At 41.1% G+C, this 13891-nt stretch overlaps 1 protein-coding gene and 1 long non-coding RNA gene across 6 annotated transcripts in view; one reads left to right on the top strand and one right to left on the bottom strand.

Moving 5' to 3' along the window:
• The window catches only part of LIN54 (lin-54 DREAM MuvB core complex component), a 43563-nt gene that overhangs the window by 8898 nt on the left and 20774 nt on the right, over positions 1-13891 (bottom strand). For 4 of the 5 annotated variants that reach the window (XR_008232898.1, XM_052773422.1, XM_052773429.1 and 1 more), the window contains 6 exons: positions 9861-9981; positions 6892-7037; positions 5269-5424; positions 2708-2924; positions 1910-1983; positions 1555-1752 (listed from right to left, as the gene is read on the bottom strand). Coding sequence is in view for 4 of the 5 variants with exons in the window: in XM_052773422.1 (XP_052629382.1) it covers positions 1555-1752; positions 1910-1983; positions 2708-2924; positions 5269-5424; positions 6892-7037; positions 9861-9981 (912 nt within the window). In the remaining variant the exon portion in view is untranslated. The remainder of the gene's footprint in view (positions 1-1554; positions 1753-1909; positions 1984-2707; positions 2925-5268; positions 5425-6891; positions 7038-9860; positions 9982-13891) is intronic. The other variant, XM_052773445.1, reaches the window with a different exon arrangement.
• LOC128135027 (uncharacterized) lies at positions 3226-11254 on the top strand. Its single transcript, XR_008232900.1, has 3 exons — positions 3226-3619; positions 5831-5918; positions 10365-11254. It is a non-coding gene; the product is annotated as an uncharacterized LOC128135027 (long non-coding RNA).

The following is a 13891-nucleotide window of genomic DNA, read 5'->3' as shown; positions in this document are numbered from 1 at the left end:
CTTAAAAACATGCTCATTTCCCCCCTTCTTTTCCTAAGCAACCCTGCCCCTAATGGAGCAGGATCACTTCCTGCACAAATTACTTTAGTAGCTTCCTTAATATACAAGCTACTTATTACGGAATTAAATAAAAGCAAGTAAGATGATTCATATTCCAACTTCTCTGCTTACCTGGACCCACAGTTTGTTTTTCACATTAAAATAACAAAACCTCATAAGAACCTCCCAAACAACACTGTTTTGGACTACCTTCTTTTGGATTACCTACACGCAGCCATCTTCTCCTGCTGGGACAGGTTCTGAAGACAGACTGGCACATAACATATGGACCTACTGGGGCCAGGCCAAAGGGGACAGATTGTGTCTGGAACACAAAACCTCTGAGGAGAGGTCCAACAAATGGTATTATTTAGTTTAAATTAAGATTTGTGGAAGTGGACTGGAAGGACACAGTAAGAGTCTTCAGGGTCAAACTGCAGCTGTGACAAAACCAGAAGGGAACCAGAAATGAGGTTGGTACCAGTAATGCCATGAGCCGACAGAGTCTTTGTACAGACTGGCTGCTCAGCCTTCAGCAGAACATTTCATTTATTCTCCTTTTCATTCTGAATGTTGGTCAGACCTTGGCAAAGAGCAAAATACTAGTTCTAGACCTGGGTTTGTGTGACCGGTACCCCCTGCTCCTGACCACTGGTAACGTGGTTAGCGTAACTAACATCATTTTATAATGCAAGCAGCCATTCTCTGTGACCAAGCGAGTCACATATTCATTCCCTTTCCCCTCATTCTCAGGCCCTGAAGGTCCTGTGAACCAAGTAGACAAACCAAACAGATTTCTTCTTCCCCTCACTACTGGCCTCAAGATTCCTGGGCACCAGGCCAATTACTCCCTTCCTTACTGGCCCTGAAGGTCTCAGGCACCCAGACAACCAGGTGGTGGTGATGACCCTGTCACAGAACAGGGAAGCCAAACAGCACACAGAGCACTGTCTATGAAATCAAGCAGTTACAAGTCTTAAGTGAGGAACTTGGACAGGAACTGCTGCTGGACAGCGAGACCTGTGACACAACCCCCCCCCAGTGACCAGGGATGCCTCCACTGATATCTGCTTCCTCCAAGGATTGAGTGAATGACTCACATTCTTTTATATAATTTTTGAGTCTAGATTATGATTGCTATATTGATAAAGCAAACCATGTGTTAAGATCTGACCCAATCTGCATAGGGTCTAGGCGATTAGAAATTATAAGTTGTATTACAAATTCTGTACTACGCTACTTATAAAATTGTATTACACTGATTCTGATTACAGAAACCCTGTGCTATTCTGATTATAAATTCTACGCTATGCTAATCAAAAAACCCTGTTAGGTAAATAAAGCTTTAATTGTAACTACAATTTAGTGCCATCATCATTCTGCCAAGGATCCCTAAAAGAAACTGTCTGTCCCCTTAGCGTCAGGTGACAGTTCAGAAGCAAGAACCTTTAAGTTCTTGGCAGTATGTTCCACAACAGCACTATTTCCTTATTTAGCTCTGGGTTAACACCATACCTGTGTGACATACTGAGCTGGAAGGACTGCATACCCGACGTTTCCTGTGCCAGGTGCTGGTGCCAGTACAGTGCCTGGTGGGAGGTTAGTGAGGTTGGGCTGTATCTGTGGCAGTGGAGTGGCTGGCATAATAAGTCTTTGTTGGGGCTGACTAGTAGTAACTATCTGGGAAGTTGGGTTGATCGGTTTGGGCACCACCTGGAGAGAAAAGAGGTCTTTATGAAACCATTGTTTTGTTGATTCAGAATGTACTTTTATTAATAGACCATTTCATTACAGTGCTGAAACTGGACTTTTTTTTTTTTTTCCATCCAGCCAAAATAAATCAGGAACATGCCTTTTACATTTAGCTCACCTGTTTCACAGTCTGTGCTGGCACTATGGGAACAGACATCCGCACTGGGGTCGCGTTCACCACCACTGGCTTTGCTAGCATCAAGAAACAACATCACATTAACACACATTATTCACTCAAAGTCCACAGTTCAGTCCTCCAGACTTTCATATATGCATAACGCAAAGGTACTTAATACTGCAACTATGCGCTGAGATTAATTTACCAAACTCATGGCACATAACACTGAAGTCTAAATAACACCTTTGTAAACAGGTACTTGGCAGAAGAGTGTGTGCACACGCTTCACAGCAATGGCTTAAAAACCAGCTTGGGTTGAGAGCTCCTCTGGACACTGGATTTCCCTTGGCAAGAGGAGAATACAAAAAACATAGCTTAGTTTGAAATCTTTTATTCCATCCCAGCTCTAGAAAGCATGGACAGAAACATCTGGTGCTTCTAAAGAATTTTAGATGGAAGGATCTTCACGTTGCAGGAGTTTTAGCAATATGTTTGTGGGCTGCCCTGTCTTCATACTTTTTATACAGAGGATCTGGGACATGCCACAAGTCACCCGCAAAGCCAGTAAACTAGGGAAAAGCAACCTAAAAAGCTCCAAGAATTCAGGCCCAACTACAAAGCAATTTGACACAGAGGAGCATTTCCACAGACAAACCAAAGGTAACAGTAGAATATGAAAACCAAGTACATCTAGCAGTCTTCATAGATCTCTTATGTACTCATTTTAATCCTTACAAAACAAACACAAAAAAACCCCAAGAAAGTTACTTCAGACAATATATTAGCACAAGCACTTACCCTGTTGAAGAGGCTGTGTATTCGTACTGGGATTTTGACTGGCCGACTGCGTTGAACTATTCGCTGTTGTGGCAGTAACGAGTCTGACATAATGGAACTTGCTTCCAGGTACCTGAATCTGCTGAACATTGGGTGCAGTTGCCAAGGGAATAATTGTCTTAAATTGAGATGTACCCACTCCTCCTACAGTAATGGTCTGCACTGCTGATTTCACAGCCTGTTAAGCCAACACAGACAGCACAAAGTTACTTGTACAAAGGCAGAAAGAACATCAGTGTGTTTATTCCTCAATTTGTTAGCGAGCAACTCTTTACTCCACTCATATCCTTAAGAAGCAAGTCAGTTATCCCCATTTTTGCTTTCAAGAGTAAAACAGATGCGAAGAGATTAAATGCCTCTCAACAGCTCAGAGCAAACTCAGTTCCATTTTCAATGCTCTACACCAAACACCAGAGTAAACTAATATTTACATGAGTAGCGTGACTCAGTCCACTTCCCCAGATACAATGTCTGCCAAAACCACTTCAGGTGACTACAGAGAACATTGCTCAGTTTGTATTCAAAATCAAGCAATGAACAAACCTAGAAATATTCCTACTAATAAAAACATGCGGTAAGAATTTGCAAAACTGTTCGTGCTGGACTGTGGCATGATTTATCTCTGGGTGTACAGTTACATCCTGTTAAGACAGTTTGCAATTAATACACAGAAATCACTCTGCAGCCCTTGAGAAGGAAATGGAACAGAGTCCATAAACTGATAGCTGAAGATATGAGAAAGAGGGCACAAGCTGTGAAACGAAAGAAGCAAGAACAATGAAGAGTAGCAAAACAAATTTATTCAGAAAAAAAGCAAAAAGGGAAAAGAAAGGGAGTTCGGCAGACCTGTGCTACCTCACAGCTGGAATAAAGGTACATCTGGAATTTGCAAGACTTCATCTTTCCAATTTCTCTCAAACTACAAACTGGTAACAAGCAAGTGTTTATTTTATTTATACATATTCATAAGTGTACCGGTTTGATAACAGCCTCTTTTTCCAGCCTTGCTGACAACCTCAAACCTTGGTTTACTCCTCCTTTTTCTCCTTCCATCTAACTTCTTTTGGAGCTCAGCTTTTCATTCTTAGTATCTTTTAATATCAATATTAAATGTATCATTGTTCTTGGCATTAAGTTTCAGTATTAAATTTGGTTGATAGTATGATGTGACTTATTAAAACATTTTCCCAGCTCCCCAGCTTTCAGCAACTATATGAACGAAATCTCAATTTGCACATATGTCGCTGGAAATATAAGCCTAGTCTTTTAAGAGGTGTTTTCTTGAGAATTTTTTTTTTAATATACTGAAACCTCAACAAGCCAGAGCAATTCAAAATAAGCACTATCTGCAAGCGCAGTCACAGCCTAACTGTTATCACAGGGAGACCAGCATGGGCAAAGTTCCCTCTAGCACACAAATTAGTGGCTGCCATCCAAGGACAACTGGGAAAATTGTAAAATTCAAGTGACAGTTCTTCTAAGTGCATGTACTTGAGCCCAGTGATGACAGGTGAAACCCTTTTGTTGTGTCAGACAGCTCTCAATCAGAACTCAGTACATGTACCACACAGCCATCTCTGTTTTGTCACTTAGGGTGCCTGCATTAGAGTGACATAACCTTTTAACAACTGTTTCAAAAAGACAGTTTTGCCAGTCCTACTCTGGAAAAAAAAAAAAAAAAAATTCAAATCATGCTATTGTCCACATCCACATATCAGCATTCGAGTTATCACCTGTATTGGTAAGACGAGACTGGCAAAATCTGTCCCGAGTCTCTGGTCTCATGCTGTACATGCACCTGTGTCCACTCCCTGCTATATCCACTCTGGTTATTTACACCCATATGCATCCCTTCATGTTTACCAAAACAGGAATACAGACATTAAGATAGAAAAAGATTCCCCTAAGACTACAAAAGAGGAAAAAAGTAAGAACCATAGTTTGTAAGAAAGGTCAGTTTTGCCTTGTTATTCATTAATGCAAATCAATTTATCAAAGCTATTATGGAAAACCCTGCTATTTTTCTAGAAATGAGACACAGGAAATTAATAATTTCTAATTCTACAGGTCTCAGACCATGGTGTCTTGCTTATGCAGACCTCTACCACAAGAACATGAACTCCATTGTTGCAAACCTCAGAAACACCTGGAAAGCAGCCCTAGATAGTGGCATGAAAACCCTGGTAGAAGAGAGAGAACCACCCAAAGAACTCTTCCTCATGCCATAGGGAGCCTTTCAGATGACTTGGGAGATTCAGTATACAGGGATGAGAACTTGCACCAAGCAGGGCCTTGGAAAGCTGCTTTCTAACAGCATGCCCTTGTATGGGCTTGCAATGGTTTGCACCCCTCAACTGAAGCAGCACATGCTCCTCAGGGCAACGCTTTTGCCAATTCTTAAGCAAACACCATTACAAGAATACCTTGGGACTGACCACTGCCAATTTGCGGTTCAACACTCCAGTTTCCCGCAAGCAATGAGACAGAGACCGGCTAGAAGACAAAGGAAAGTCAGTCTGTACCTGGGCGGTTGTGTGGTTGACTATAGCCTTCCCAGGGGAGGAGGGTGCTGACTGCTGCACTGTGAGGATCTGCTGTCCTAACGCTACATTCAGTGGGACGCCCACCGTCTTCTGGGGGGAGTTGGGAGGCTGGGAGGCCACTGACACCACTGTTAGCTGCTTGGCAAAACAAAGAAGCAGTTTAAATCTCTGCACAGGATAAAAGACCCTGTACATATACATTCCCCTCCTTGTGAAAGTACAGTTCTCCATCAGTACAAAGAGTTCTTTCTGTGAACAAGGGTGCTGTATTTTATCAGAACTCACATGGGTCCAACTGTGCAACAACAGCACATAGACGTGTGAGAAACTTCAAGGCATTGCTGGTTTCCAGCACCAAAAGGCCCCTGCTGAAAGCTAGCACAGCTTATATTATTTGTTTCTTTCTTTCTTTCTTTTAAGGAAACTAGCCCACTGAGCCTGAGCACTGTCAGGATAGAGAGCTGGGGGGGGGAAATCTCACCTTACACTACTCATTCAGCCAAAGTATAAGAACATCTGTATTTTCAAATTTACTTTCCAGATTCCCATAGAGATCCAGTCTTCCGACCACATTTCTGCAGAGTGCAGTGTTTGACTACTCTATTCTATATAGCCACACCCCTTCCAAGGTTGGTTTTCTACTTTTTGTTCTAAATTTCCTTCATGTTTTAAGAAAACTCCCAATTTTTGAAACCATTTGCTTTTAAAAGATACTTAGAATTACTTATCTACAGTAAATTCCTTAGGGTTACATCTTGAGTCTTTTCACCCCCACATATTGTTAATTTTGATTCTAGATTTTTTATTTTTTTTTTTACTTCTTCCTCATGTTGCTTCCCTCACTAATAATTCTCAAACACAAGTCCTTCACTCCATTTGTATAACATTACATAACTAAAGCATGGCTTAAGAGAATTCTTCACTCTTAGGCTACTTTTTATACATGATATTTAGTTTGCATGCACTATGCATCTTGCTTGCCCCCTGACTCTTCCTTTCTCCAGCAATATTCCTCTTCTCAAGACAATTTTATCAAATCTAAAATACAAGTGTCATCATGACACTCATCTGTAACACAGTTAACGATGGATGAGTTACCTTTTCTACCTATTGCCCACCCGTGCCAATCTCCAGCTCTGTATTTGTCAAGGACCATTGCAAACCTCATTTACTTCAGACATGATTAGGGAAGACTAAATTATCTATGCAGTAGCAGGAAATGGTTAATAAGTGCTGACCTATTAACATCATTGAGGTCTCCTCTTAAACAGCCCGTTGATATTTTATGAAGGCATTAAAAAAAGATACTGTTTAAGCACTTGGCTAAGAGAGAACAGGCTGCTCTCAGAATGGATGCTTAGGGAATGGCAAGAAATGGCAGGAATAGGAAATATGCATTACTGCACTAGTTTACTTCAAACCACATTAAGAGACCCAGTTGCAAAAAAATCTAGCTTAGGCCATTACTGCAGAGCATCGTGATGTGCAGTGGAGACCCTGGAGCAGCAGGATCATAAACAGCTTGCAGCAAAGACACAGAGAGCTCCATTCGGACCACGGTGCAGGAGGGATAGAAGGCTGCAGCCAGAATCAGGGCCTTACCTTATTAGGGGATTTGAGTGGTGAGATAGCTATTTTATTCGGTGTCTGTTGTGTTGCTGTACTCAAAGACGATCCAATGACTCCACTCTCAGAGATCGTTATTGTCTTTGGTGGTGTTCCTGGAGCAGACTGTGAAAGAACCCTACCTATAAACAATGAAGATATCATCAGCTCAAGTTATCCCTGTTTACATTAACGTTTAAAGCAAAGTTTTCTCTGCATATCGTCCAACTGATCCCTACTTCTGAGAGTATTACCTCAGGTAGGAAGGACGTCTGCATTCTTTAAGTCAGGTTTAGCAACAAAAAAAGAAAATAATTGACATTATTGCAAATAAAAAAGACAGTTCATTCGTGCTTAAAAAAGCCAAAATGTACATTGAGCTTTCCATGACATTCAGCTGAAAATTCTTTAAAGCCAGGACAGCATCCTGAGGTGCACGGCCCTCCAATACACCCGGGCTGCGCAAGCACCCAGCCAGCTGGCAGTTTCCTAGGAACTTCCTGGGCTGCTGCCAATGTGCAGAGAAACTGAGCATCTGAGGGGGGCTACTTCCTTTTAAAACCTCTGCCATCAGAAACAATCTGTGTTACAGTGACCAAGAGAAAGGTGTTTGGTCTGTCTATGCTCAACTCTAAGTCTTTGGGGTTTTTTGTTTTTTTTTTTCCTTCTCTGTGTTGGTGGTTGTTTTTTTCACTGCCTAACAGAATATATGACACTCCTGTGAAAATATGGGTGGTGGTGTAACTCTACAATCTATCTGCTTTTACAATGGCAAAAAAGGTTAAGCATCAAAACCAGCAGCTCCAAATCATGAAGTTGACCTTAGGAATATTGCAAAACTCCCAGAATGGAAAACAGATTTTTTCTTTTTTTCATACTTCTAAGTTTCTTTCCAAAGAGAACCACTGAGCTTTCCTCTGCTGCACTTTGGCTCAGACTCATTTCTGTCATAGCTTCTCTGTCACCCATTCTCTTGTACTACATTTATCAAAATAAGAAACAAACATGCACCAGCATAACTTTTCCATCCAAAACCAACCAGTGGCATGACAATTAAGTCAACTACAACTAACACAAAAAAGCATCATCCTCACGGAAAGCCGTCTTCCTCTGAGGTCTACATGCTCTAAAATAACCTTCACTTTTGTGCAGCCTAAGTAACAGTGCAGATAATTGCAGGCAGCTGCTAAAGCCAAATGCAACCTGAAAAGTGTCAGAATCTGTGGAAATTTTACCATCTACAGTATTCGATGCTTTGAGTTTGTTTTTTTCTGGTGACAGCTTTCCCTTTCTCACTACATCCCCTCTGCGTCCCTTGGCATCAGCTTCCTAAACAGAATCTGGCTGCTCATATTCACAAGTCTTTCAAATTTACAACTTCCACCTCAGTTTTCAGAAATTCCCAGGCAATTAAAAATATTTATCAGATTCATAAAAATACACATACGAAATCAAAATGCAACACACAAATGTTACACCTTCCCCCAAATGATGCCAGCCTCTCAAAGCCAGCAAGCTGTGCTGGCTGTTTGAGATGGCAAGAGGAAAGGCAGATGTTTAAAAATATTTTCCTCTCAATTAAAGAGGCATCTTTACCTCCTAGTGATGCTTCTCTCACAGGCTCAAGGACAGGGACTCCTGATTTTCCAACATATTTATTTAAAAGCTAGAAGTTTGTTTATTTTGTAACATATCTGCTTGTCAATATTAGGTAGGCATGGTTTGATTTGGACATTTCCCTTCATTCTGGAGGCAGCAAACTTAAAAACATGCTCTTGTTAGTATTATTTTTGTTTTCATGTATTGCCAGATGAAAATATAATGCAGCTCCAAGGGGCTCCTTTCAGGGTTTTTAAAGGTTTTGAGCTGGGTTTTTTGTTTGCTTGTTTTTTTTTTTAAAACAAACAGCTTAATTCAAATATTTATGAACACAGTGAAGCAATCTTCTTATTCACAGGTCTGTACATTTGGTAGGGAATTGTTTGAGAAAGGGGAGAAACTGGGGAGTGGGATGGGCAATCCCTCTTTCACCTGAAACATTAGTCAGGCTTCAGGGTGCACGCAGCCTGACAACTCAAGGAAAAGATTACGTTTCAGTTATGTGCCATTCACTTGTATCTATCAAAGTTTTGAATATAGGAGACAGTTGCATTCATTTTTAAAACCAGCTCAAGTCCCAGTTCTGTAAAGGCTTAACACATTTGTTTATGTGGAAAAAGGATTTTAGGCCTACTTGGGTTGGTCAATCTGGAAGCAGTTGAAAGATACCTATCAAAGCTCTGAAGACAAATCTGGCTTCCTACATTTGTCCTTTTGAGATAATTTACATGTCTCAGATGTTACCTGCATACATGCAATGATGCATTTAGCAAGGGACACATCAGTCCCACTGCCATAACAAAGAAATGATTACACTGTGGTTTTTTTCTTTGGTTTGGGTTGTTGGTTTTTTGTTTTTTTTTTTAAAAGGACACAAACATAGAATTATTTTCCAAAGAGACAAACCGTTTCTTATTTGCCTTAATTACTTTCTTAGACTTTTCTGCAATGCTTATTTTTGAAGGAGGTGAGGGACTTCACAGAAGCAACACAGCTTTATTCACTTTTTTTCACGCAAACATTTTTTCTGTTATTTGCATGTATTACATTTAAGTCCAACTATAAGCAGATTAAGGTAATACAAGAGCATGCGTCTCCTTTTCCGCCTGTGTACTTACATAATGTATCTAGAAATACTTTCTATGAAGTAGCCTTTTCTCTGTCTGTGAGGTATTTTTTTCTCCTCCACAAAATGCAGAAAGTAAAAGCATCTTACAGTAAAAGCAAAATGATCAAACTCTACAATCACAAAGATAATTCTAAACGAGCAAAGTGTAAAGGTACCAACAGACAGAAAAATTTCTAAAATCACCATCTCTTTGAACAGCCTTTATAAAATGGTAAAGCACAAGTCGAAGTAGTACAACCTGCAATGACTGGTGACACTTGAGTGGTCTGCCCTGTAACAGCTTTGCTATTGATTGGTTTTGCAAAAATCAGCTTGGTGATCACTGGGCCAGAAGTTGGGGTTCGGGTCTTCTTCGCAATCTGAAAGATGGAGGAAAAAAGATCTTAAGTAACTTGAGCATTTTGGATCTAAATTATTGTATTGTTAAATACATTAGAAAATAAAAAGGGCAATACTTGCACATATATAATTAGAAGAATAGCTGCTTATCTCGGATTTCACCTCCATTTCTCACTACAGAGAGAACTAGGGTATGATCCATGCCACTTTAGAAAACCAGCCACCAAAGTATGATAGCCAAATTCCTTACAGCTTTTTTGTAAGATAACTCTCTGTGCAAACACACCTCACCTTCAGGATGCTGAAATTATTTCTTACATGCCATTGGTCTATGTGAAAATGTTAAAATTAAATACACAACTGTTAATACTTGAAGCTTTAAAAAAAGTTACTTCTTTTTCAGCCAACCAGGACAAAACTTGTTCCTTGAGTGATTTAAATATGACAACTACTGTTCTGAAACATCTCTTGAGCTATTCTGACATAGCAGCACACTTTTATCCTGCAAATGGGAAACCAGCATTCTGCAACAGTTCAAAGTACGTGGATCATCAGTCCCTGAAAGTTTTGGGTACTCACTAGCCAAGAATGAATCAGTTGACTACATCCAGGTACAAGGGGGTCTTTTTTTCCTTCTGTGATCCAGTCTCCTGAAACATAGCTGGACCAGGAATGTGTATGTGCAATTCGATAAGACAGATCACTTCAACTTGAAATCTTTATAAGCAGGGTTTTATAGTCTTAAAAGTCTTAAACAAGATTTCTTCCTCTTTTCCACAGACAGAAGTTAACTACCAGATGCATTTATCCTAATAGTTTCTATATACTGGCATCCAGCCAGTGAATAGTTCAATTAAGAGGTTGACTTCTTTCAAAGACTGTTTTAACCTGCTGACTGCAGAGGCTGCCTGCAGATGTGGACTATCGCTAGGATTTTCCCCGAGCCCAAGTGAGCATACCAGAAGGCATTACTGAAGCCCTTACACTTACCCACCCCACAGGGCAGGCCCATACTGCCTCTCCACCACATGTACAGCCACATCCCACGGGCACCAGCCACCAACTCCAGCAATATCAGAGAGGCACAACATTGTCATTCATGTGGGGAGCCACCCCCCAAAGGCAGAGAACCACCTTTGTTACTCAAGTAGCTAACTGGAGAAATCTCACTGACATGAAAAGATACAGAGATGACAAGTTACTTTTAACAGCCTGAGAAAGTTGTGAGTGCTTAAATGAAGCAATTGAGTAGGCTGAACGTTATAGTTTCCTACACAAAACTCTATTTATAGAATTTGCTGACTGAAAACACCTCCTTTACAGTAGAGTAACACCAAAACATTCAAAGTATTCAGTAGCACATAACTAATTCCCCAGCTGCCCCACAAAGAGCACACGTGAGGCTGTTTCAGCTCCCAGCAGCACACTCACAGCACGGCTGGGGAAGCCAGAGCTCCCCCCTGCTATGGCACTGGAGCCCTCCAGCCTCTAGTGGAAAGCAAACACTGCCTCTGCATGCCTGAGCTGTGCCCAGCCAAAGGAAGCCAGCAATGAGGAGCTCTGACACTGGGCAGTGCCAGAAAACAGACCTCATTTAAAGGAAGCCATGTGCTGCTCCACAGTTACAGTACAAGCGTTCCTCCGAGGAAACATCCACCTCAGACCATTGAGAGGTGAAGGTCATTTGCCCAAATATGCTGTACTCAGGCCACATTAGCTGCTTTACAGGTGGCATACAATAGTCAAGGCTTAAAATGAAACAGAGAAGAAAAAAACCCACTCCTTTTGGAGATATATTAACTAAAGCCTTGAAACATAAAGGCTTGTTTGAAGAAGGAAGCTTCATTCACATCCCAGTTTACAAATTTAACTCAAAGCCGTTTTAACATTTCAAGGATTCAGTTCTCTTAGCACATACACAGCTGACAGATGAGCAGACATTTTATCAGTAAATTTTTTGCAAATTTGCACACATTTTAATTTCTGATAAATTCCCCACATTTCACCTGCTTGATTTGAGATTTCCTTTCTGCTGAAATTAATCTTACCTTACAATAATACCTTAAGGCAACTCAACTGCTATTGCTTTTACTCTCTGAAGCGAGGGCAAAGTCTGGCTCATAACATGATCAACATCCAGCAGGAACAGCCAGCTCTGGACAACAGCAGTCGTTTCCCAGTAACAGTAAATAAATGTGCTTAAATGACTTACATGAGTACGTGTAAAATACTAGCTACCCATTAACATGAAGTATTTCAGAAAAAAAATGTAAAACTCCCAAAACGATAGTTGGTCAACACAAGTAGCCCTGTTTCCCTCAGACTCAACTTGCAATATCCTCTTCAGATAAATTCCCCCCTGCTTTTTGGGTGAACTGTTTGTCTACGAAGAAGGAGGTCTTACAAACGAGTGAATCTCCTCAGGGCTTAGGAAACATGGCAAAAGTCAAATGTGGTTGGTTATAGGTGAGGAACAGCCCTTAGCCCCCAAGTGCAGGCAGTGCACTCCTGCTCTTGCTGCCAAGCAAGCTTTTCTGAGGTTTTTGCCACTGGAGCTGATAACCCCAGCCACCTCTAAGAGCCTTCTAGGCATCAGTGGGAAACTAACTACTCATTTCAGTAGAGACTGGAGAAGCCAGAGGGAATAACCAAGATGACAGACCGCCCCTTTGATGCTTCAGAAAGAGCAAGTTCTCTGGAGCCCTCTGCCATTGCCTGTACTCATCACAAGAAGCTTAACATTATTTCTCTGCCTATGTAAGCTAAGCATGCTCCCTGCAAGTTACTTTGAATTACACTGCAAAAATATTTCTTGGTGCAACAAGCTCTTCTGTAAGAAAATTATTATATTTAGAAACACACACCAACCTTCTCCCCCCTACAGAGATTTATCTCCCCCTAAAGAGATTTATCTGCAAGCATCTTTATTTAAAGGGTCAATTTGTGTCTTCCTAAGCACTCTCCACTAAGTAAGATGAACTAGCAAGTTTCTACTGCTGAACTTTGTTTTCAGCTGTCAGACAGTGTTCTATTCATACAGAAAAAGGCACATGCATACTCACATTTACTGCTGGATTGAATACCCACATAGCCAGCTACCACAAAGGAGCTAACATACTAGAAATCCACTCCCTAGATGACTTCATGGGAGCTTGTCCATGTAGCCATGCCCTATGTAATTTATATTTAGCATAATATGAAAAATCAGGGACTCCAGAAATAGAAGAGGCAAACAGTACACTTCAGAGAAGATGAAGAAACTGAGCTAGGAATGGGAGTTTGCTCTGAGGTTAAGGAGTGCATGAGGTCACTTTTCCACGATGAGATGAAGCCACAATGATGGCTTAGCAGTTGTCTTGCCATGGTAGCAACAATGCTATGGACACATAGATTTAACTGCTGAAACGCAGAGCCAGTTACCACATCAAGACAGGTTCAAGTTAAACTAGCTTAGTGACAGCAATGGTGATGGGTCTGGACACCTGGTTGAGAGTCATCTGCAAGGCCAAACTCCTGCTTAGTGCACTCGGACTAAAGTAGTACACCAGCAGGCACATCACTGTTTTTAAGCCTGTACACAGGCAGGAGCCAGAGGCTGAAAGCAGATGCACTTGCCCAGTAGTTTTGTCCACACATCCAGGGCAGTGGTTTCAACTAAATCAGGACAAGCTGCCAAGGGACAGTAATAAACCTCTGGATATAGACGAAGCCCAAGGCCCTGCCACATTTACACCCCACAGCCTCATACTTCTAAAATTGTAATCAGAGAGGGAGCCAGATTCCAAGGAACATTTTGCTCAATTCTATCAATTATGACTTTTCTCAAGTGCTGAGATTTCAAATGTCACAATTACAGCAAGAATAATTGAGTTTTTCTAATGACCTGCAAACTCCCCATGAAAGTGAGGATGTAAGGAGAACTGAAGAGAG

This window comes from Harpia harpyja, chromosome 2, assembly GCF_026419915.1.
Source record: "Harpia harpyja isolate bHarHar1 chromosome 2, bHarHar1 primary haplotype, whole genome shotgun sequence".
NCBI classification, from domain to species: domain Eukaryota; kingdom Metazoa; phylum Chordata; class Aves; order Accipitriformes; family Accipitridae; genus Harpia; species Harpia harpyja.
This window is presented reverse-complemented; position numbering and strand designations above follow the sequence as displayed.